This window comes from Felis catus, chromosome C1 (genome assembly GCF_018350175.1).
Source record: "Felis catus isolate Fca126 chromosome C1, F.catus_Fca126_mat1.0, whole genome shotgun sequence".
NCBI lineage: Eukaryota > Metazoa > Chordata > Mammalia > Carnivora > Felidae > Felis > Felis catus.
The window spans coordinates 111,046,684-111,071,476 of NC_058375.1; the positions used below are offsets into that span (position 1 = coordinate 111,046,684).

A 24,793-nucleotide genomic window follows, 5' to 3' on the forward strand; every position below is an offset into this window, starting at 1 on the left:
AGATTGCAAAACTTTTTACATCTTGGTGCTTTTGATAGAGCAGTAGTAGCATTAGAGTGTGGTTGCTTTGGACCCAACTAAGGGCGATAACGTTTCAGACCTAAAGACCATTCCACGCAGAAAAATGTGTGTGTTTTAAGTTTTAAACACCCTAAAATGAACTATCATTTAGATTTTATTTGCCAACTACAGTACGTATTTTTGCATAGGAAAAGGGATCCTAGAGTTACCACAATTTTAAGATCAGCAGGGAACTATTACATAACCATTTTTATCAGTGTCTAAATTATGTGTTGATGCCAGGACATGTCTTCATATAATTTAGGCATGTAGGTTTGTGGTACATTTTCTTGGTTAAAGTTTCTGGATCAGGTTTTGTGTTTTGAAACTAAATCTGTCTGGGCAGCAACCCACTTTAATGATCCCCACAGGATTTACTCTTCTATGATTTATTACAACCAGTGGATTTACATTTATGTCTTTGTAAGTATCCATCTACCAGATGGATTGATGTGGAATAATAGTACAGTTTACTATGTCTTTTCCTAATTAATGATGACTGTAAGTCTATTTGTAGTATGTTATTTTTTCCCTGTAAAATGGGAGGGGTAAATTTTATTTTGTGTGTTGTTAACATTCAAAACTTAATGATAAGAGGGGTGCCTGGCAGGCTCAGTCAGTAGAGCATGCGACTTTTGATCTTGTGGTCACGAATTTGAGTCCCATGCTGGGTGTAGAGATAACTTAAAAAATAAACAAATAAATAAAAGATACCCTCCAAATTAAAAAAATAACTTAATGGTAGGAGAACATAGTGTAATTGCTGTTTACAATGCTTAAGTCATGAGGAAAAAGGAACTTAAAATTATCGAGCCTCTCCTCCAGCTGCGCCAGAATTCTAGGTACAGTATAGTTTTTCCCTGGGGGCAGTCATAAGTCATCTGAGAGTCCGTAGTTCTGGCTTTGAGTCCCAGCTCTGCCACTGGGCAAGTCCACCTGAGTTTGTGTTTCCTCCTCTGTCACGTGGGGCTAATGATACCTACCTCACAGGGTGGTTGTGAGAGTCGGAGAAGCACACAGAAGATCCCCTTCTCACGTGGCAGGCATGCAGTAAATGTGTGTTGCTTACATCACTTATGTGCAAAGAAAGGTGGTGTAAAGAAAGTCACATATTTCAGTGAATTTGATTTAAGAGGATTTTAGAGCTCATTAGGAAAGACATTATGAAGGATTTATTTAAAAGGAGATGACTAGATCAAGAGTTGGGATTTGGGATGGGATATTATATGTGGTTATCCTATTTTCAGTAAGGGTTCTTAGGATTAGAAGTGTCATCAATCAAATTAATTGTATTGTAAGCCACATTTAAATAAATAACATTGAAATGGAACTATGACTTATTTTTTAAAACTTTATTTATGTAAGTCCTCATACTTTACTTCCACTGTCATCTCAGAACCACCATATTCCCTTAAGGCGGTAGTGTACCTCCATTATTCCCCAGGCACTGTCCCCCAGATTCTGTGCTTTTCCTTTGGTCTGTTGCTTGCCTGTTTGCTTTTTGAACAGATAATGATTGGAGTCTTCTTGATAACTCCTAGCTTTTTTCTTTTTGAGTTCTAGTTAGGTCAGTTGATAGTTGGTGAGCATAAGATATACTGAGTTGTCTTACAGATTTGTAGCAGAATTTTCTTTTCATTGCTACTTAAAAAAATTTTTTTTTTTTTTTTTTTTGAGAGAGAGGGCGTGAGCAGGGGAGAGGCAGAGAGAAAGGGAGACAGAGGATCTAAAGTGGGCTCTGCGCTGAGAGCGGAGAGCCCGATGCAGGGCTCCAGCTCACAAACTGAAATCATGACCTGAGCTGAAGTCAGATGTATAACCGACTGAGCCACCCAGGTGCCCCTTTTCCATTGCTACTTTTTACTAGGTTTACAGTATCCTGAAAAAAATATAAGGGCCAAAAGCATGATACGTTTTTGTTGTGTGAGTTGTTTATTTGGGCATTTTTAATAGACATTGAAAAAAATTTTTTTTCTAATGTTTTTTTATTTTTGAGACAGAGAGAGACAGCATGAGCGGAGGAGGGTAGAGAGAGAGAGGGAGACACAGAATCCAAAGCAGGCCCCAGGCTCTGAGCTGTCCGCACAGAGCCCGACACGGGGCTCAAACCCATGAGCCCTGAGATATGACCTGAGCCGACATCGGATGCTCAACTGACTGAGCCACCCAGGCGCCCCTTTAATAGACATTTTAAGTTTAGATCAGAATCCAATACTCCATCGTTAGAGATATTTATATAACTAGCACTGTGGTCCCTTTGTAAGTCCACATATATTCTATTATCCGTCAGTCTTGATTTTCTCCTCTTACTGTTGCCTTCTCTAAAAATGAATAATGAAAGAAAAATGATACTTCAAACACAGTGAAGGTTGTGTAGCCTTCACTCTGTCATATTACTTTGATCTTTTTGTTCACTGTGATGACTGAAGACGGGAATTAAAGAACAGAAACTGAGAACTTCGTGGTCCCACATACCCCAGCATCACACTATTCCCACAGAGCACAGACAGGCAGTGTTGCTGCAGATACTCAGCTGACCAGCGCTCTCTGGGCAACATGACACAACTCAGTGACTGTGTACAGTCGACTGGCAAAGAAATGTGTAAACTGGTCACACAAATGTGCATGTGTGTTCTTCAGAATACAACCATGAGACTGAAGCCCACTGTCCGTTTGTTCCCACTAGTTAAAATGGATTTACTTTGCTCTTTCCACACCTTGTACTGTCACCAGGAAGATGACCGATGAGTATGAAAGCAGACTGCATAACAGTTTTTGGCTGATGTGGGGATATCACTTGTAACTTTGGCTTTATTAGCAATGCCATACCGCAGCCAACCAAGCCGAAGACTAAATGCAACATTAAGATGCATTGTTTTCATCAGTCATGCATGGCAGCAAGTATTTTCTGTGTATCGCACGGAAGTAAGATTCGGAGAGTATTGTAAGGTCTGGATTCACACATCCCCACCATGTGCCAGATGGAAGGCTGAGATCTGTGGTGCAACAGTGTTGGGGGAGTGGAGGGGTGGAAAGGTAAGGAAAGAACTGGGTGGGATTAATGTGGAAGTTATCTTCTTGAGGTTTTCTGCCTTTACAAAGGTAATAAACATTCATAAAAAGTTCACACAATTAGAAGTGAAAACTCTGTCTCTCCCCTTTTTCAGTCTCATGTCCAGAGTTCATCACTATTCTGTTAATAGTTTGGTGTGTATGTTTCCACAGTTCTTACGCATATACAAAAAGGTATACATTAAAAAAACTACATGAAATGGGATTATACCACATATATATTCTTCTGCTGTTTGCTTTTCTCCCACTACAATATATCACGGTCATGTTTCCGTGTCATTACTATCTCAGTCTTTTTTGGTAACTATAACATTCCATAGCATGTATCTACCATAACTTACATAACCATTCTCATTGACAGACGTTTAGGATTTGCAAGAGGTTTAGAGTTGTACACTAAGCTTTCTTGTACCTTTTTATTCCCACTCATGTAAGTTTTCCTTTAGGATAGACAGCTAACCGTGAACCTGATGGATCAAAGACTATGGACATTTAAGCTTTTGGGAGATACTTCTTAGTTGTCCTCACAGTCCTGGAGTCCTTAATGATAAAGTTTAAGAATGTTGTTGTGGTCTAGCCAAAAACTAAAGATGACAGGGTTAACATTTTAGGATTTTCCCACCATTTAAGAATGCAATCTTATTTTTAAAAGTTACAATCTGCTCACATGGTAAAGTCTTTTCTCCAACATCATAGCAGGATGGAATTTGAAACATAAAAGTCTGCCAATCCATTACGACTCCCCAGAGATAAAAATTTTAAGCCAATTTGTTTTTATTCCTGTGGTTACCATCAGAATTTAAAATAATATATTTCTTGGTATATCTGTCTGATATGGTGTCTCTTTACTTCCTGTCATGAAAGATGAAGAGTTTCATGTACTTACACCACCAACTGCCTTCTGCCTCCTGGGTTTTATCATTACAAATTATAGTTGTTTTGATGGTTTCTGATAGCTTTCGATGTGCTTATTAGTTCATTAGTTTTTTGGGCCACCAACTTTAAGCAACCTCCTTTGACTCACTCACCTTATGTTACATGAGGAAACACATGCCCCTCGGTGTCTTTCTACTTTCTCTCCTCCCTTTACTTTTAGACACTGCCAAGGATTTTAGTTTGTGTTAGTTTTTCTTGCAATTTCTAACTACTTCCTCGTTTTTTTGTTTGTTTGTAATGTCACCAAAAGCATTTAAAAATTCTTTTAGTTTTGCAGTGACAGTACATGAATTTTGGTTTGTTTATTTGTTTTAGTGCAAAAAAAAAGTGATTTTATTAAAGCATGGGGACAGGACCTGGAGGCAGAAAGCTGCCTGTTTTTATTTTTGAAGACATTCTTTAGCCGGCTCTCTGACTTCCTGCTTTGATTTGAACTGTCTTCTGGGCCAGTGACTGCAGTCATACTGGGATTTCTTTGGCTTCCTTTGTTAAGTCCACTCATTTTTTCTCAGTTTAATTGACATTACATCAGAAAAAAAAATTTTTTTTCTGGAGACAGTGTTTGGGAGATAAATTTCAAAATTCTTAGTGCCTGGAGAGGTGTATAATTTGCCATCATATTTGACTCATAGTTTGGGTTGTGAATTCTTGCTTCTAGAATACACCTCAGAATTTTGAAGGCCTCTATTATCTATCAATTTCAGATGTTATTCTGATTCTCATTATTATGCATATAACCTAGATTTCCTTTCTGAATGTTCTTGAAATGATTGCTCTTTCTCTGTCAACTTCTTTTCTTACTGTACCCACACTAAGGTGTAAGTATTTTATTTTTTATTTATTTTTTTAGAAAGCTTGAATGGTAGAAGGAGAGAGAGACTCTTAAGCAGGCTTCACACTCAGCATGGAGTCCACTGTGGGGCTTTTACTCATGATCCTGAGATCATTACCTGAGCCAGAATCAAGAGATGGATGCTTAACTGACTGAGCCACTCAGGCTCCCCATATATTTTATTTTATTTAAAAATTTTAAAAAGTGTTTATTTTTAAGAGAGAGAGAGAGAGAGAGGAAAGAGAGAGCACGCAGAGGAGGGGGAGAGAGAGAGAGAGAGAGAGAGAGAGAGAGAGAGAATCTCAAGCAGGCTCCAAGCTGTCAGCTCAAAGCCCAACTTGGGACTTGAACTCAATGCACTGTGAGGTCATGACTTGAGCCAAAATCAAGAGTTGGTCGTTTAACCGACTGAGCCACTTAGGTGCCCCAGCCCCTAGCATTTTAAACTTTTATCTTTTTTGGCTCACTTTAATCTACAATTTCAAATCTTTCTTTCAAAGAGTTTTTTTTCTTTCTTTGATTATCATTTTCTGTTATCTCTTGTAGAACTTTTAATATATTAATGTTGGGGCTCTTGGAGCTATCTGCCTTGTATTAACTGTTCCTTTCATATTTTGTTTCTCTCCTTTCCTCTTAAGAATTGGGAGATTTCTTCTGTTTTTATCTTCCAGAATATTATCTTTAGTCATGCCCAGTCTGTTCTGTAGCCCTTCTGATATTTTAATTTTACCACCGTGTGTAATTTCCAAGATCTCCTAGTGGTTCCCTGGTATTTTTTGTTTTTCATAGTGACCTGCTTTTTTTGTTTGTTTTAAATGAATATACCCCTTTAAGTTTTTAGCATAGCAATCAGCTTATTTGGTTTGGTTTGCCTTGGTCTTGTTCTTGTTTGTTTTCCCTGAGGTAACTTAATCTTTCTTTTTTCCTGGTCTTTCTCTTTCTTCCTGTTTAACTTTTCTCAGATGTTCAGTGATCCTTGGTTGGTTAAATATTTGAATGAAGATTTGTATTGGTTAGCATAAGTAGCTGTCTTTCGTTTCTTTTACCATTAAATAAGTCCACTTACCCCAGAGTCTCCTCCCCTGGATGCCAGCCCTCACTGTTGACTGTGTGTGCATGGTGGGAGTGGGGGTGGTGATGGTGGGAAGGACAGGCGTGGAGTGAGCAGCGTCTGCCACAAGCCACGGTTAAGTGGATTGTGTTACGAGGTGAAATGCTTGGTTGACTTCACTCTCAGATAGAATGCCTCTTCTCCTTTCTCCCTCCTCATCCTCCTTCCCTCTCTTGTCTCCTCTTTCCTCATTCACTCTTCCTCTTCCTTCCCTTCTGTCCTTGCTTCGGGGTCATAGTGCGGCATTGCCTCAAGCTATGTGCTGCTTTCTCCTCCAGTCTTAAATCCTGTTCTTGGGTTTCTCCCAAGACTTAACTTCTGCTTTGTTTAGAAAGCTGTTGTCTGACTTTAACTGAAGGTGGCTGTTCTGTATAAATGAGAGGTCAGCAGGGGCCTGGACAAGTCACTTTATGGAAGCTTCTGTAATTATCCTCACTACAACATCACAGCCTTTGTCATTGAACTGTCTTGGAGCCTAGAGTCTTTTATTGTTTATTTTTTAGTAATGTCTACACCCAGTGTGGGGCTTCAACTCACGACTCCGAGATCAAGAGTCACATGCTCTTCCAGCTGAGACAGCCAGGTGCCCCCAAGTCTCTTAAAGGCCTCTAACAGTCTGCTGTGTATTTAGGGTTTGGTTTGTTTCTGCTCTGGTTTATTCTTCAGTAATAAGCCCACTTATTTTTTGAGAATGTTCACACTTGGCTTGAAGTTTTTTGAAATTTTAATAAAATTAGTGGTCTTGGGAAATAAGTGCCTCCACTGTAAACCTTTGAAAGTAAAGGAGGGGCTTGTATACACCATTTCATTTAGTACTAAAATCATGATTTATTTTAAGGCATAATTTCTTTTTCACATCAGTGACCTTTAGAAATAAAATAAATAGAAATAAAGCAATTTCCATTACTTCCCTCCTGGCATTTTTTCCTACTTACATCATTTCTCTATATCTTAAAAAATAGTATGTATTTAAATTTTTAATCATGTATTTGAAGCTTAAGATAATACATGGCAGTGGGGGATTTAGAGGTAAGTGATCGAGTACAATGACTGAAAGACACTTGAGTTAAACCTGGTATTTTTCCTGTAGGTTTCTTTCTCCCTAGAAAGGAGTTAATATTCTTTAAAAAAGAGAAACTGCAGAGAATCGTCAAACATCTCCTCCATACATATAAAAGTAAGTCTCTGTGTTGGAGACTGCATTATCTTAGTCTAGTGGAATCCGTAGTTATAGCAAAAGTATTATCTGTCTTTCTTAGTTACTTAAAACATAGTCAAAGTCATTCAGGCAATGACGGCCCCCGTTTTCGATTTTCCAGTTCTGAGAGAGACACGGCATGAGATCAAGTCTAAAACTTGGTTTGGATGTTGGTCATTGGAGCTCAATGTTCTTTTCTCAGAGGTCATTTGAAAACTGAAATTTAGTGAAATCTTAAGTCTTACTTTGTGGAAGTAGTTTTAAATCGAGCCATTTTCTGCTTTCCTGTATTCTGTTCATAGTAGGAAGAGCTCTTGCTGGATAACTGACTCTGGAAATATCTGTCCTCATGGTGGAATTTTTCAGGGCAGAGATTGAATCAAAATAAGAGCATTTGTTGACTGTTCAAAATGTGTGCCAGGCATGATGATAAGTTATTTATATAGCTCTCATTTAATTCCTGAAACAACCCAATAATTGAGTATTAACACTTAAAAATATTAAGGCTTAGCAAGGGTTAAGTAAATTACACAAGGCTGTAACTGGTGACATCTGATGTTTGAACAGGTCAGGTTTACTGCAGGTTTTTAAAAACATGTTTATTTATTTTAAGAGAGGGACAGAGAGAGAGTGGTAATCCTAGGCAGGCTCTGTGCTGTCAGTGCAGAGGTAGGGCTCGATCCCACGAAGTGGGAGATCATGACCTGAGCCAAAATCAAGAGTCGGATGCTCAACTGACTGAGCCACCCAGGTGCCCCTACTCTATATTTTTTACCAGTAACTGCTGTATAATGTATGAGCACTAAACAATGTACCAATATGAATTAAAGTATATTTAATATATCCTTTCTTTGCTTTCAAATAATACTGTTTTGGCACTGTACCTGTGCTCCTACTGGACAAAGCTAATTTCATCTTTTCTTCCTATGGAGGGAAGTCTAGTAGACTATGTGGAAATGAGAATTTTTGTGATTCTGTGTTGATGCTGCTCAGAGAGGAGGGCAGAATTAACCATTGATCTCTTTTCCCTAAGAAAACAATTTTGATTTTTAATACAATGTGCATGGATGTATTTTTTGCTCTCTCAGCTTTTCATTATTCATTCAGTAAAATACAAGAAGATGGCATATTTTAATCACCTCAAGGAAATGCTGGTATTCTTTATAATATATTAAGTTTAACTTAAAGCGGTTTGGATTTTCACATTTTCTACTAAGTATTTATTACTTGGTTTCCACATTTCTAGAATGGTAAATATTTTTTTCTTTCTGAGATCTGTGGGAGAAATTAAAAAAAATTATTGTAGGTCTTCATTTCATGTTTACCTTTAAAAGAGGCATTGACTGGGTAGTGAATTCTAGATTCAGAGTCTCCCTCCACCCCCGCACCCCCAACTTTAGCACTGTCAAGATCTTGTTCCAGTCTTCTTGGAGCTAGTGTTTTGATGAGAAGTTTTACTCTGTCTTTAAAAACAATTTTTTTTAATGTTTATTTATTTTGAGAGAGAGGAGGGGCAGAGAGAGATGAGAGATGAGAGAGAAACTCAAGCAGGTTCTGCACTGTTAGTGCAGAGCGTGATGCAGGGCTCAATCCCGTGAACCATGAGATCATGACTTAGGAGAAAATTTTATGGTACTTTGTAGAATGTCCCTCAATTGGGATTTATCTGATATTTTTCTCATGATTGGTTGTGGTTTTATGGGATTTGAGGGGGGAACATCACAGAGGTCAAGTGCCCTTTTCATTACCTCAGAGCAAGGATGTACACTAACAACATGATCTGATGACCTTGATCACGAGGTTGAGGCAGTGTTTGTCAGAATTGTCCAGTGTAAGGCTACTCTTTCTCTGCCTTCCCCTGCTGTGCTCTTTGGAAGGCAGAGTCATGAAGCACAGCCCACAGTTAAGGTGTGGGAAGTTCCACTTCATGTCCTTGAGGGTGCAGTAACTACATAAGTTATGTGGAATTTTCATGCACAAGGGATTCAACTCTTCTCCCCACTCTTATTTGTTTATTCAGTTATTTATGTCATTGTGGACTCATATTTATTTGATTGTTTATACTATGATGGAAGCTAAGTAATATCACCAGCTCCCAGCTGAGGTTTTGTTTTCTTATTTCTGCTTTGAAACAGAAAGGGAGATAATAGTCAAGAGCCAGTTGGAGTGTTGATGCCATCTCGGATTACGTATTTATAGAAAAAGTTTTTAGTAATAATAGCTTGAAATTACAGTCTGCTGGGAATCATGTGGTAGACACCTGCCTCCAGCAGTTACTTAGGGGTTTGTGTAACCTTGTTCTGATACAGGTAAATTTCTTTTAAGTTTGCCATTGTTACCTTCCTTAGTGGTAGATGAAAAGGGTTTATAGGGAGCCAAAAATGTGCAAATATACACAAGTAGATACTGGCAAAACTCAAGAGATTCACAGTACAGTTGATGTTGGGCATAACTATGATTATCATGGGGTTAATTAATTACTTCTAGTTTGGTCAGGATTCCTTATTGCTTTTGTGTACCTAAACCTCCAACTTTAAAAAACAGTGACCTTAATCTGGCCAATTGAGGGTGATGAATCAGTTTACTTTTTAAATCTTTTTTTCAGAAGGAAAGCTTTCCCAAAAAATGCCTTAAAGTATAATTTAAAATTACTCTTGTTTTCCTTTTGTGATTCTGCCTTTTCTTCTTTATTAGGGGTTTCAGGCATGGCTTCTTTTCACTTTTGGCCAAAGTGTCTGTCTACTGGTGCTCGTGACTCTGTTGTTTATGTGGTACACCATAGGTGCTACTCTTTCTGGGAGTCTTGGGAGTCTTGGTATTGCCAGGCCTTCCCATCATTCTTTCCAAGATTTTTTTTTTTTTTTTTTTTTTTGGTTTTTATACTTTCTTTTCTAGTTTTTCAAGTGGTGACTATATGCTTCTTTTCGTGATTCTTTAAGACTATTACATCATCTGTATATTAATACTGAATTATGAATGTGTGCAGAAATGTTTGCTAGAGAACTTCTGATCTTACACACACACACACACACACACACACACACACACACACACACACACATATACCAGTGCACACTTTCTTATAAAGGACTTTGTAGCTGGTTTCTGCCATGTGTATGGGACACCAGGTAGCTCCCATCTCAGACTAATGGCTCCTGTGCTTTGTGATACTGGTTGTTAATATTTGGGACAGTAAAATAGCAATGAGATTGAAAGAATATTTGGTTGCATTCTTTCCCTTTAGGCTTCTTTGATGAATATTGTCCAAAATAGCCTTGTAATTTTATTTTTTTTGAATATTTTAAAAGAAGAAAAACCAACAGAGTTTGCTGGTTGTCAGAAAACATGATGCAATGTTCCTGCTTTTTGAACTGAAAAATATAGAGTGTTGACACTCACTCTTTACACTATCAGGCAGTGTTTTGGGGGGAAAGTGTAGAGTTTCCTGTTGTATCAATCATCTCTTAATTGTTTTTGTCCCTTACCTAATCCACAAGATTTTTCTAAATACAGTCTTTTAAATTGACTCAGGGAAGCTGTGCTTTTCCTCTGTTACACCCTTCCCCCACATTATTGTGTAAGTTCAGTAGCAGTCTGACATGTAAGTTTTAGCAAACTTACACCTGTATATGTTTTTATTGGGCTCAGAAATTATTTATATGTCATATTCATAAAACATTTCACTTTGATGCCAAAAGTAGCTACCTGGCATTAATCTTATGACATGTATGCTTAATTTCAGTTTTTAACCTACCTGACAATTTCTTTTAGGTCAGTCTTCATGTAAATACATGGTACAGATAAATAGAAACCATTTTACTTGCATATGCAAATTAAATGTGTGATTTAAGTAGGAGATTGGCAAATTTATGATGTATCTTACCCCCTTGTTTCATTTGAATTTTTATGCCTGTATACTGGATACTCTTCTGACACCATACATTTCAGTTTTTTACAACCTGATAAACACTTTTGTGTTAACACTCAGCTGTGTCAAATCCTTCCATTTTGCCATGCTTGTTTCTGAATTTTTTAAAAGAAGAGCACATTACAGTCGTGGTGAAAATCCCTTTACACGCCCTTCCCCAGTGCCCTTCCCCTCTTCCCTCAGAGGTGTCTGCGGTCCTGAATTTGAGTTCATCACTGCACACAATATAATAAGCTAGCATTTCATAATTTCCCACATTCATCTTCTGGGAGACTCGTGAGTGGTTTGAGGGGGAAAAAAAAAAACCCATGGTCAGATTCTCACCTGCAGATTTGTAATCTATATTGAAAGCAACTCTCAGACATGGAAAAAAAAAAAACAACTTAATTTTTAAAATTCAGCATTGCCTGACTCTTTGACCACAGAATCCCTTCATCCAAGATTTTGTGCTCTGTTGTTGCTTGGAACATACTCCTTGAAAACACTGCCTAGAGGTATAATGTTTCCATGATTGACTTTCCATTTAATTCTATCAGTTTTTACTAATGTCACTTTCTAGATTTAGATGACGGAAATACTAATAGTATCACTTTCAGTTGACATTGACAGTTGGATTGGCTTTAAAATCATTTTGCAAAAAAAGGGAGGTAAAATGTTAATAAATTGCCTATTTATTGGCCAGCGTACAAGTTATTTATGATGTTTAATTTTTTAATGGAGTTCGCTAATCTATTGAATACTAAAATGTCTGGCTGTGGACCTTGGCAACAAATACCCTTTGCTTTAAACTGATCTGTCACATTTATGTTCCTGTGGCTGGAAGTAGATGGAGTTTGTTGTTATTGTTTGACACATTTTCTTGAATAACAGTTCTTCAACTGTTAATGTATGAGATGGTACTTGAATTCTTTGTTTGCTTTTTTTCTTCCTGTATTAGAAAATCTTGGTGCTTTTTGTAAGTTATGTGTAAAAGAAATTTTTCTTAAGATTTGTTCATATACTGGCCTGATCCAGGAAAAATAAAATGGGAAAATGGACACTATATTTGACCTTCAAATAAAAATACTGGTTTTCAGACTGTTCACCGAGCCTTGGGGTCATATGCATTGCCTTAAGGCAGGACTATTTACCTGTGTGGGATGACAGATGCCTTAGGATCTGGTGAGGCTGTGGAGAAGAGATGAGGTTCTTGAATACACAGAGGCACACAGTTTACATACAATATCACAGAAGCCAGGGAACCTCCTCTTCTAAAGGAAGAGTCCACAAACAGACCTCATTCCCCTACTGGCTTCTGTCACTGAACTACATGTTATGGTTCTGAGATAGGAAATAAACAGAAAAGCCTCCACTTTCTACAAAAGTACATCTGGGACTATTCATCAAATATCTAATGACTAAACCATCTGTCTTGTTATTCTTAGAGTTTTAGGTTTTATTAAGAAGTCTCTGCATTTTATTTCTAGGATCTGTCCTAAGAAAAACACATCAAATTAGGAAAAATTGTTTTGCATTCTGCATCTTGCTATTTTAGGCAAGTTATGTAACTTTTTTTTTAAAAGAGATTTTTCTGTTTTCATTTGTGGAGAAAAGTCTCTTAAGAACCATTAGTTTTTGTTAGCTTGATTTCAGTCTTTATTCGGCATTTTATTCTAAGTATTAACTTTGTTGAAAGTTACTGTACCTGGATTATATGATTCTACAAATATTTCCCCAGTGTTCAGTCCTCATTTTGTTTGGTGATCACATACATATTTTAGAGATTGAGCATCCAAAGTAGGAGCCCAATAAATGTTGCTATTGTGCACACTTATTTTGAATTAATGAGCAAGGGAAAGCACACAAATGAGCGTGTGAAGGAATGATCACGTGTAATAAGTAAAATTGTTGTTTTCTTCCTATTTGGCATAAATTCTGGTGTACAACTTATGGCTATTTTTTGCAAATAATTATTTTGAAGAAGTAAGTTAAACAAGTGTGGTGTGTCAGACTCCAGTTCATCCACAAAGCAGTACCACCTATCTCCTAAAAGATGCTAATTCTGTCACTGTTCATTTAGCTAGGACTGGAAGAGAGTGTTAGCTAGCTAAGAAATGATGCAGAATTCGTTCCCCCCAAAGCTTAATCTCTAAAGGTAACCTAGTTTATAGTTTATAATTTCTTTGGGTGGAGTTAGGTCATGGTTGCCACGTTCCTTTCTTTTTCTTTTCTTCTCCCTGTCCCCCACATCCCTTTATTCTTAATAAGACTCCCTGGTCTCCAGAACCCATCTGATTACTTCTCAGGTAGTTAAAAGAAGCAATTCTCATTTATGTATTTATTTTTAAATTTTACCCTTCGATTCTGTTCTTCTGTCATTCTGAGACATGGAAAGGTGTACAGAAGTTGGTCTACTGCAGTCTCCTCAGTTACATGTGACTGATGGTGAAACAAGAGGAACCTTTTTGACCCTTGTCCAATGCAGGGGTTAGGTACCTGGATCCCTCTGCTGCAAACTCCATGTGTAACTTTTGATTCCCTAAAAATAACTTAGCTGCTCATAACCTACTGTCGATGGGAAAGCCTTACTGATAACATAAACAGTTGATAAATACATATTTTATACGTCATATGTATTATATGTTGTATTCTTAGAATAAAGTAAGCTAGAGGAAAAAAATGTTACCAAGAAAATCATAAGGAATAGAAAATACATTTACAGTACAGTGCTGTATTTATCAAAAAAACATGTGCATGTAAGTGGACCTGTGCAGTTCAATCCCCTGTTCAAGGGTCAGCTGTATTTTGCCACTTCATTTGGATGTTCTATATAGTAAGGTGAAGGGAAGATAGGGATGGTAAGGAAATCCAGGCCACCTCTGGGCACTGGCTTACCCCTTTTAGGCCTCAGCTTTATCTTTATGTAACAATTTCAGCACTGGATAACTTTGCAGGTCTTCCCTGGCTCTAGTATCAATTGAAGATACTTCTTTTGTTGTTCATTATGTAACAGTGAACAAAAATGATACCATTATGGGAACTTAAGGAGGAACTTTCTTTAAAATGGCTAATTACAGTCTATACCTGTGTTGTCCAATAGGAATTTTTGTGATGATGGAACTATTCCATGTCTGTATTGTCCAGTATGCTAGCCAATAGTTCCATGTGGCTGTCAAGCACTTGAAAAGTCACTAGTGTGACTGAAGAACCTAAATTTTTACTTTGATTAACACAAATTTAGGTAGCCACGTGTGGCTGATAAGTTTTACTGTATTGGACAGTGCAGGTTAAATTCTTAAGTATCTGTAAATATTTAAGGGATTCCACACATAGATTTATTATGACAGTCTTGTTCTTTATGTAATGATTTGCAACTGGAATCTCTTAGTTTTAGAATTTAGCAATTGCAGCTCCAACTTTGAATATTAATCTTTCTTCCAGCCTATCCTCCCTTTCTAATTGCAGTCAAGTGTGGGTAGAGGTACTGTGACCTTTCCCAGGGATCCTGGAATCTTTACTTGGTAACCATGCACCTATGTTGCTGGCTCTTTAAAGCTCTTCTCCTATGGAAGACTATATGTGTTTACCACAGTCTACCTGTAGACTCCTGTCAGATCCCTGCAAGGCTACACCTTGCCCTGTGTTAGGCTTTGTAGTACCTGGAGCGGGTTTGATGTTGAATTTTATCTTCATATTTTCAGGCTTGATTCTGAAAAGTTACAATTAAGGGCCACTTTAAAAATTGCTTGGTCTTCCATTGGCAAGAAGTTTTTAGTCCTAGGTCTTGAGCCATTAGCAAGATGTTAGCTCTAAAATATCTAGGTCACTGGGTCGTAAAAACGGTTATCACTTGAATAAATTTTTAATTCCATCTGTGTTAATTGCTTCAGCATTGCAAATACTAATTACGTTCTTGAAGTTTCCATATTTGGGGATCACAAAGAATTTTGAATGGTTCTATCCTGAAGTTCTGGACCTTTCAAATGATAAAAATTAGTCTAGAGACATTCTTTTGGTTTAATGGTTACAGTTGGTAAGCTGTGTGTTTGGGCTTCAATCATTTTTCTGTGAGAGAATAATTTATATAAAATTAAGCTTCTATATATAGCACCCAGCTCACAAAACCTGAAATATACAACTTAATTCATTCATACTGAGTCTGAGAGCTATCCGAAAAAGTGCATCCCCACTGAGGTTCTGAAGCACATCTTCCTGGGACTGCAAGCACTGGTTAGTTCTGTATTGACAGACAAAGGCACTAATTAGTATCAGTCATTTCTTAAGATTTGAATAGAAGGAGACCAAAGGCAGTTGCCATTAAGTAAAGTAATAAAAGAACATGTTAAAAACTTCAGGCAGTACAAGAGTAAATGCCTACTTATTCCCATAGCATTTCTTTTCCCTAAAAAACTATTATCAGCTACGTTTTCTTTTGTACAAATTGGATGAAATTACAGCTTGCTTTTCTGCTTATATTTTTTTAAAAGTCAGGCTTATTGAGGTCTAAATTACACATGGTAACATTCACCCTTGCTAGGTATTCAGTTCTATGAATTTTGACATATACCATAATGAAGATATGTAACATTTCAGTCCCTTCAAAATGTTCCTTTCCTTTGCTTCATTGTTGTAACCACCACCATAATCAAGATACAGAACATTTCCTTCACCCCCAAAAAGTTCCCTCATCTTGCCTCAGTTTAACAGCTGTACTGTTTTCAGTTACATGGATTTACCTTAATTTTCCTAAGTAACCCCTCATTGATTGATGTTTGGGTTGTTTCCAGTCTTGCGAATCAAACAAGGAACAATAAATATGTTTGTAAAATTTTGGTGTGATTTTACAACTACAGACACAGGTAAATTTCTAGGAGAATTAAGGCTATAACATTTTTTTTAATTTAATTTTTTATTTTTTAAAATTTATATCCAAATTAGCATATAGTGCAACAATGATTTCAGAAGTAGATTCCTTAGTGCCCCTTACCCATTTAGCCCATCCCCCCTCCCACAACCCCTCCCGTAACCCTCAGTTTGTTCTCCATATTTATGAGTCTCTTCTGTTTTGTCCCCCTCCCTGTTTTTATATTATTTTTGTTTCCCTTCCCTTATGTTCATCTGTTTTGTCTCTTAAAGTCCTCATATGAGTGAAGTCATACGATTTTTGTCTTTTTCTGACTAATTTCACTTAGCATAATAGTTCCAAGCATGTAGTTGCAAATGGCAAGATTTCATTCTTTTTGATTGACGAGTAATATTCCATTGTATATATATACCACATTTTCTTTATCCATTCATCAATCAATGGACATTTGGGCTCTTTGCATGCTTTGGCTATTGTTGATAGTGCTGCTATAAACATTGGGGTGCATGTGTCCCTTTAAAACAGCACACCTGTATCCCTTGGATAAATGCCTAGTAGTGCAATTGCTGGGTCATAGGGTAATTCTATTTTTAGTTTTTTGAAACGATTCCATATTGTTTTCCAGATTGGCTGTACCAGCTTGCATTCTCAAGGCTATAACATTTTGATAGATTTGACCAAATGGCCTCTCCCAAAATTGTACCAGTTTACTTTCTGACCAGTAATGGATGATGGTGCCTATTATTCTCTTATTGCTGGGGTCACCGAATTTAATTTTTGTTACTCTGATAGAAAAAATATTGCCTAGCAAAGTAACTTGCATTCAGTGGTGGGTTTTTTTTTCTCATTTTAAAAACATCAGAAAGTTACCCACACACAAAAATCTAACCTATGTGATTTATGGTTAAAACCACACTGTAACAGAGAAAATATGAACACTTCACCTTTGTTTCTGTGATCTCAGTATAGTTTTCATTTGCTGCTTATTCATATTTCTGTACTTACACATGAACATTTTCATAATCACCCCTGTGGTATATGCACCATTTATACATATGTTATTTTGGTTGCTAGTTTAAAATTCACTTTATTTCACGAGCATTTTCCTTTGTTCCTAGAATCCTTATTTTAATAGTTGTATGTTCTTTTTTTTGGCCATGACACAGTTCGCTTAATTATCCCACTTTTAAAATTTGTTCACACATTTTCACTACTTTCAACAAGGTTTCAAATGCCATCTCTTAAATATAAAAGTTAAAAAAAAACCTTTAGATTATTTTCTTAGGATAAATTTCTATTAGTTTCCTTGTTCTGGATCTAATTGTGTCAACACTGACATGAGAGGGTACAATTTTATCATTTGAAAGCATTTTTGTCACTTCATTGGAAATTCAGTAACATTTTTTTACTGAAGAAGGAAGCGGTTGCAGATCAGTGTGCTTCTGCGCCAGGGTTAAGCTATTTATTTTTCCTCCTTTTCATTTGAAAAAATTGTAACAATGATACATGCTACTTGTAACCATTTCATATCCACTTTCCAGAGGTAATCAGTCTACTGCTATTTCGTAAATGAAAAATTTTAGTTGATTTTTTTCTCAATAGATGATTCATGTGTTTCAGTATTTAAAAAGTACCAAACAATATACAGTGAAGTCTCCTTACTCAGTTCCCTCTCTTGGAGGCAATTAATGTGATGAGATTCTTGTGTTTTCTTTCAGACACATTTTGTACATTTTTGAGCAAATGTTTGTGTGTGCTCTCTGTGTGTGTCTTTTTAAGCTACAAATGTTATTAGCATGGTGCACATATTATTTTGTACATATTTTCTTAGGTAACTTTTATTTGTGTTTAATAAAAAAATAGATGACATGTGCATATAGTTAAAAATAAAATAATGTAAAGACTTGGATACTTGCCTTTCCATCTGTTCCCTGTCTGCTATCTTTCAGTGAGTCTTTGTGCATATAGAAGCCAATAGAAAGGGACATGTTTTCTTTTCCTCCTGTAACTCTTAGACGAACCTTTCCACATCTAATGGGGCAATAGGCATTTAAGAGCTATGGCTTAGGGGCCAGCTCCCTGCATTCAAGATGTCTGCTCTGCCATATATCAGCTGTGTGATCATGGGCAAGTTGTTCAACCTATTTGTAATTTTCATATGTAAAGTATTAGTATACATGCTTTGCTTAGAATAACTAATAGTGCCATACAGATGTGCCTGGGTGGCTCAGCCAGGCGTCTGACTCTTGTTTTTTGCTCAGATCACAATTCCAGGGTTTTAGGACCGAGCCCCTCATTAGGTTCCGTGCTGAGCGTGGAGCTTGCTTAAGACACTGTCTCTCTCTGTCTCTCTCTGTCCACCGCCACCACCACCCCCCCCCCCGCCCCCGTGCTCTTACTCTCTTAAAAAAAAATAATAATAATACCATACATATAAGAAGTGTATATGCTTGCTAATAGTAGTATTTTTATTTTATTATTAAGAACAATGACCAATAAAATAATATCTAAGAATCAGTTCCAATCACTTGGATTTTTATTAGTGATTTTTCTGGATATGGGTAAATTTGTTTAGCAGAAAAGGATAGATGGGATTCCTCACTTGGCTTGGATTCTACTTAAATACATTGTAGAAAACTTCAGAAAACAAAATCAAAGCAGCTAAAATATATTTTGTTGTTTCTTTTTTATGAACTGATAGGGTTTTCTTTTTCTTTTTTTTTTTTTTTTTTGCATATACTTCTTTAAACATATACTATATAGACTAAACATATAAAGTGGAGGCAATATCAAAAGTATCCCAGAAAAGGCGAGGTTAGAGGGGGCTGCTTAGAGTATGAACTTTTTTTTGCACAGTGCATCGTATTTTAAAAGTGTTTTCTAACATATTTTCCAAATTTGGCTAAAATACACACGTATCTATACATAATACTTGATTTTGGGTGATAGTGGCCCATAAAGTTTTTTTAATTTCCTGGCCATATCTTAGTTGTTAATGACATTAAACTTTCTTAAACCAAACAAGGGGCTGGGGGACTGAAGTGTATTTCTATTCAATTTTATCATCCTCAGTTCTTTTTCTTAATAAAATCAAAACAACAATAAAATTTCCCCTTTTCCACCTTCGGGTCCCATATATAAAATTATATATGTTCATTATATATATACAGCACAAAACATTACAAAAAGAAAATATAAAAACAAAACACACAGGAATAAGAATCACCTTAATACCTCTACTCATCTTAATAATATTTCTGGTAACAGTTTGGTGTCTAGACTTCTTGCATTTTTTCTCTAGATAGGTTTGCATACACTCATGGTCTTAATTTATCTTTTACATTCGTGGCATCAGGAATACTGCACACACTGGTATTTTTGAGATTGTATCATGACCATTGTAATTACATCGTTAAATTACTATATTATCATTTATAACAGGTGCATCATATTCCATTGAGCCCATGTGCCATACTGAAATATATTTTGCAATATGTTTCTGGAGGGCATTTCAGAATAAACTATCAGTTAACATTCTTGTAAATAAATCTTTCTGTACATACATTATTTCCTCAGGATAAATTCTGAGACATGAAGTCATTGGGTTGTAGGATACACACATTTTTCAGGCTTCAGTACACATTGTTAAACTGTTGCCCAGGCAGTTGGCATCTTCTTACATGCTTGCCAGCATGGGGTCTTGTTTTTAAAGTTCCTGCTTATTTGAGATGCAAATCCTTCTTTTCTCCTCCTCCTCCTCCTCCTTCTTCCTCCTCCTCCTCCTCCTCCTCCTCCTCCTCTCCTTCTCCTTCTCCTCCTCCTTCTCCTCCTCCTCCTCCTCCTCCTCCTTCTCCTCCTTCTCCTTCTCCTCCTCCTCCTCCTCCTCCTCCTCCTCCTCCTCCTCCTTCTTCATTTACTTTTGAGAGAGAGAGCACGAGCAGGGGAGGGGCAGAGAGGATCCTAAGTGGTCTCTGCACCATCAGCGCAAGCCCAACAGAGGGCTCCATCTCACGAACTGCAAGATCATGACCTGAGCCAAAATCAAGAGTGGGACGCTCAACCAACTGAGCCACCTGGGTGCCCCAAATCACTCACCTTAATTGGTGCAAATTTACTTTCTAGTGCCTCTGGAACCATCTCTTCCTTCTTCCCTACCTCCCTCCCTTGATATTCTTCCATATCCTTTCTCCTTCCCACCTCAAACTTCATAGAAGCTGGATTTGGTCTTGATTAGAGAGGGAGCTGTTTGAAATACTCTCTACCTCCCTTTTCACCTGCTTTGTAGTGCTGTATAAACTGCTCCTGAGGCTTTTTCTGGATAGCACTGATTTTTTAAAAGCCATAACTAGTTTCTTTGAGTTCTGTAAATTGTGATTTTGACTTTAGTGAGTTTTAGTATCAGTTAATGTGTTCCACTTGTGAAGTGACCTCATGCTCTAGCACTGTGGTTGAGAGAACTATTTCTGGAATCCTGTAGACCAGGTTCACATTCCAGCTCCTGTTCTCGTTGACTAGCTTTGGAAACTAGGACATCTTAGTTAACCCCTCCAGTCCTTCTGTTTCTTTACTTCCCTTATAAAAAAGATGTAATGATCATATCTTTCTCAGGATTTTGTGAGGATTTCAAGAGGTGATGCTTGTAGTAAGCACTAAACAGAGTAGCTGGCATGTGTGTGAATGACGCAGGGATTGTTTTTCTCATTTTGATTTAATCAAATTCATCAATTCATTTCAATAAGTGGAATACTTTTCCTACTGACACATCTAGAAAATGCTGGTGTGTGAATCTGAATTTAGGACTTTTGATCTATAAGGATCATTGTGAAGTGGGAAAACCTGGAGTGAACGGCAAGGATCGTGCCCAATGATTATGATCGTCCTGCAAAAACATAAAAAGCTTTAAATATGGGGCTTGGGTGATGCAGCTTCCAAAATGCTTTGACTGGCCCTCCAGCAGGTAGGCAAGAAGATGAGCTTAGTTGTAGGAGAAGAGGAATAGTTCCTGTGCATCGTGGTCTTGAAAGAGGTTGCTGTATCCAAAACTCGAAAGACCAAAGAGTCTTTTCAAAAAGATTAATATGACAGTACTAGGATCAAAACTTATAATAGTTTTGTCTACTCTGGTTTAAATTCAGTGGAGTTCTGCTTTAAATGTGTGACTGATTAGGTTTTATCTTAATTTGTTTCCCACAGGGCATGGTGCAGATGTGAAATGTGTAGACTGGCATCCAACAAAAGGGTTAGTTGTTTCAGGAAGTAAAGATAGTCAACAACCAATCAAGTTCTGGGATCCCAAGACGGGGCAGAGTCTTGCAACACTGTAAGTGATAGGAACCCTACCTTGGTCCCTAAACAAAGGGGCACAAGGCTGCCTGTATTCCTTAACTTTGAGCCTTCTTTCCCACCATGTATTCTTGAAAATCTAGGGTAGACAACAGATGGATTCGTACCTAGAGTCTTCTTATTAATTAAGTGTGGTTTCTGTTCTGCTGTATGTATCTAAATGTAATTTGGAGATCCTGGGGGTGGGGGTGGGGAGGAGGAGGTGGTTCTCGCTACCCTAGGTTGCCATGTCTCACGATGTACCGTTTGGTACCATATGGAGCTGATGTTGTGCCACTTACTAGACATACCCCAGGCCTCTCCATCTCGCCACATCTGCCCATCTCGCCACATCTGCCCCAGCCCTCTCCATCTCGCCACATCTGTCCATCTCGCCACATCTGTCCCAGCCCTCTCCATCTTGCCACATCTGCCCACCTCGCCACATCTGTCCCAGCCCTCTCCATCTTGCCACATCTGCCCACCTCGCCACATCTGTCCCAGCCCTCTCCATCTCGCCACATCTGTCCACCTCACCACATCTGCCCACCTCGCCACATCTGCCCCAGCCCTGTCCATCTCGCCACATCTGCCCCAGCCCTCTCCATCTCGCCACATCTGTCCATCTCGCCACATCTGTCCCAGCCCTCTCCATCTCGCCACATCTGTCCCATCTCACCATATCTGTCCATCTCGCCACATCTGCCCCAGCGCTCACCTTCTCGCCACATCTGCCCCAGCCCTCTCCATCTCGCCACATCTGTCCATCTCGCCACATCTGCCCCAGCCCTCTCCATCTTGCCACATCTATCCATCTCACCACATCTGCCGCAGCCCTCTCCCTCCATCTCGCCACATCTGTCCATCTCGCCACATCTGCCCACCTCGCCACATCTGCCCCAGCCCTCTCCATCTCGCCACATCTGTCCATCTCGCCACATCTGCCTACCTCGCCACATCTGCCCCAGCCCTCTCCATCTCGCCACATCTGTCCATCTCGCCACATCTGCCCCAGCCCTCTCCATCTCGCCACATCTGTCCATCTCGCCACATCTGCCCCAGCCCTCTCCATCTCGCCACATCTGTCCATCTCGCCACATCTGCCCACCTCGCCACATCTGCCCCAGCCCTCTCCATCTCGCCACATCTGTCTATCTCGCCACATCTGTCCCAGCCCTCTCCATCTTGCCACATCTGCCCACCTCGCCACATCTGCCCCAGCCCTCTCCATCTCGCCACATCTGTCCATCTCGCCACATCTGTCCCAGCCCTCTCCATCTTGCCACATCTGCCCACCTCGCCACATCTGTCCCAGCCCTCTCCATCTCGCCACATCTGTCCATCTCGCCACATCTGCCCACCTCGCCACATCTGCCCCAGCCCTGTCCATCTCGCCACATCTGCCCCAGCCCTCTCCATCTCGCCACATCTGTCCCATCTCACCATATCTGTCCATCTCGCCACATCTGCCCCAGCGCTCACCTTCTCGCCACATCTGCCCCAGCCCTCTCCATCTCGCCACATCTGTCCATCTCGCCACATCTGCCCCAGCCCTCTCCATCTTGCCACATCTGTCCATCTCGCCACATCTGCCGCAGCCCTCTCCCTCCATCTCGCCACATCTGTCCATCTCGCCACATCTGCCCCAGCCCTCTCCATCTCGCCACATCTGTCCATCTTGCCACATCTGCCCCAGCCCTCTCCATCTCACCACATCTGTCCCATCTCACCGTATCTGTCCATCTCGCCACATCTGCCCCAGCCCTCTCCATCTCACCACATCTGTTTAGAGGGAAGTTTCCCCTCCAGTTTTGAATCCATTCTCATTTTTTGTCTGAGGTGCTTACTTCTAATGCAGCCTCATAATAAAGTTTTGTCTTTGAATTATCTGTTGACATTCCTATTTAAATGGCTATGTTACTAACATGTTTTTGACGAAACAGCTGGATCCTGGTCCTTGTGACTGGGAAGGGAGGCAAATCCAGAGTGAGGGGTTGGAGCAAGGCTGCTTTGCTGCAGACTGCAGTGGCTGCAGCCGCTGGAGGGAAACGTGAGCGGTGCTCCTTGCAGGCCTCAACTTGTTGCGGTGTTTTTAGTTCAAATTAACCCTCAAGCTAGCCTGTGCCCCTTTTTTATGCTTTGTCTTAATGAGAGGAGCTTCACTGAACTTTGAAAAGTTAATGAGCTTTATTGAATATTAATTTACATGTTCAGGTGCTTCCCTGCATCACAAATCAGCTTCCCTGTACAGTTGAAGTTCTGTTGCTATTTTAGTTGGTTAATGAAAACTATGCTTAGATAATGGATGCTATTTCTGTCATTGACCTATTTCTTTCAAGTGTACTTTAACTGTGGTCTTGTGCTGTTACATGCTTTACAGACCTCTTGCCGTCTTGAGGCAAAATGGCCATTGTATGGATTCGTACTTGTTTTGAATTCTGACAGATTATTTCCTTGGTACTTTGTTTCTAGCCACGCCCATAAAAACACAGTAATGGAAGTGAAATTAAATCTCAATGGCAATTGGCTGCTCACCGCATCACGTGACCACCTCTGCAAACTTTTTGATATCCGAAACCTGAAGGAAGAGCTTCAAGTCTTCCGAGGTCACAAGAAAGAAGCCACAGGTTGGTGGCTGTGGCATGCTTCTCATTCTGTCACCACTAGTATGCTGAGATGCTGACGACTTTGCCTTCCCCCACGTTTGTTTTACAGCTGTGGCCTGGCATCCTGTTCACGAAGGACTATTTGCCAGTGGCGGGTCCGATGGCTCTTTGTTATTCTGGCATGTGGGGTATGTAATACTTACCATGTAAAACAGTTGTATATTTTATGAAGAGAGCTCCCAAAAGTATAGAACATGGTATTTTGTGGGTTTTTTTGAGTATTCCTATGTCCTGTATCAGAGTCTTCTGCAGTTTTCAATTCTGTAAACCCAGCTTGGAATAGAAAACTTAGCACCTTCATTTTGGATGTGGAAACCTTTAAAGGAGAATAAAACAGATTTCTTTGTTTCTTATTGGTGAAATCATTCTTGAAGCATTTTTCCCTCTGAAGTGCTCTTTGAATCAAAGATTATATTACTGGTGACAAATCAGTACCCCTGAAATATGTGGAACTGACCAGATTCAAAGTAAAAGGCTTTGGTAGCTTTGTGTTACAGTAAAATAAAATGTCTGTGTGTGTGTGCGTGTGCGTGTGTGTGTGTGTGTGTGTGTGCATGATTTTATTGAAAAGACTTCTTTCTGTGGTGCTATTACAGGGTAGAGAAGGAAGTGGGTGGGATGGAGATGGCCCATGAAGGAATGATCTGGAGTCTGGCTTGGCATCCTCTTGGACATATTCTCTGCTCAGGTTCAAATGACCATACTAGGTAAGCTTTATATCAAAAATAACAAGGAATTACTGTGTTTATAGAGCTGCAGAGAAGATATATGTTTATTTTTATTGATGTATTAATTTGTGGTCCAACCTCTTTTTTATAAATTTTT

General features: G+C 38.9%; 1 protein-coding gene across 1 annotated transcript in view; it reads left to right on the top strand.

Moving 5' to 3' along the window:
- The window catches only part of WDR33 (WD repeat domain 33), a 109,700-nt gene that overhangs the window by 63,323 nt on the left and 21,584 nt on the right, over positions 1–24,793 (top strand). The window contains 4 exon segments of the mRNA XM_003990676.5: positions 21,174–21,300; positions 23,775–23,929; positions 24,018–24,096; positions 24,565–24,675. Coding sequence (XP_003990725.2) covers positions 21,174–21,300; positions 23,775–23,929; positions 24,018–24,096; positions 24,565–24,675 — 472 coding nt within the window.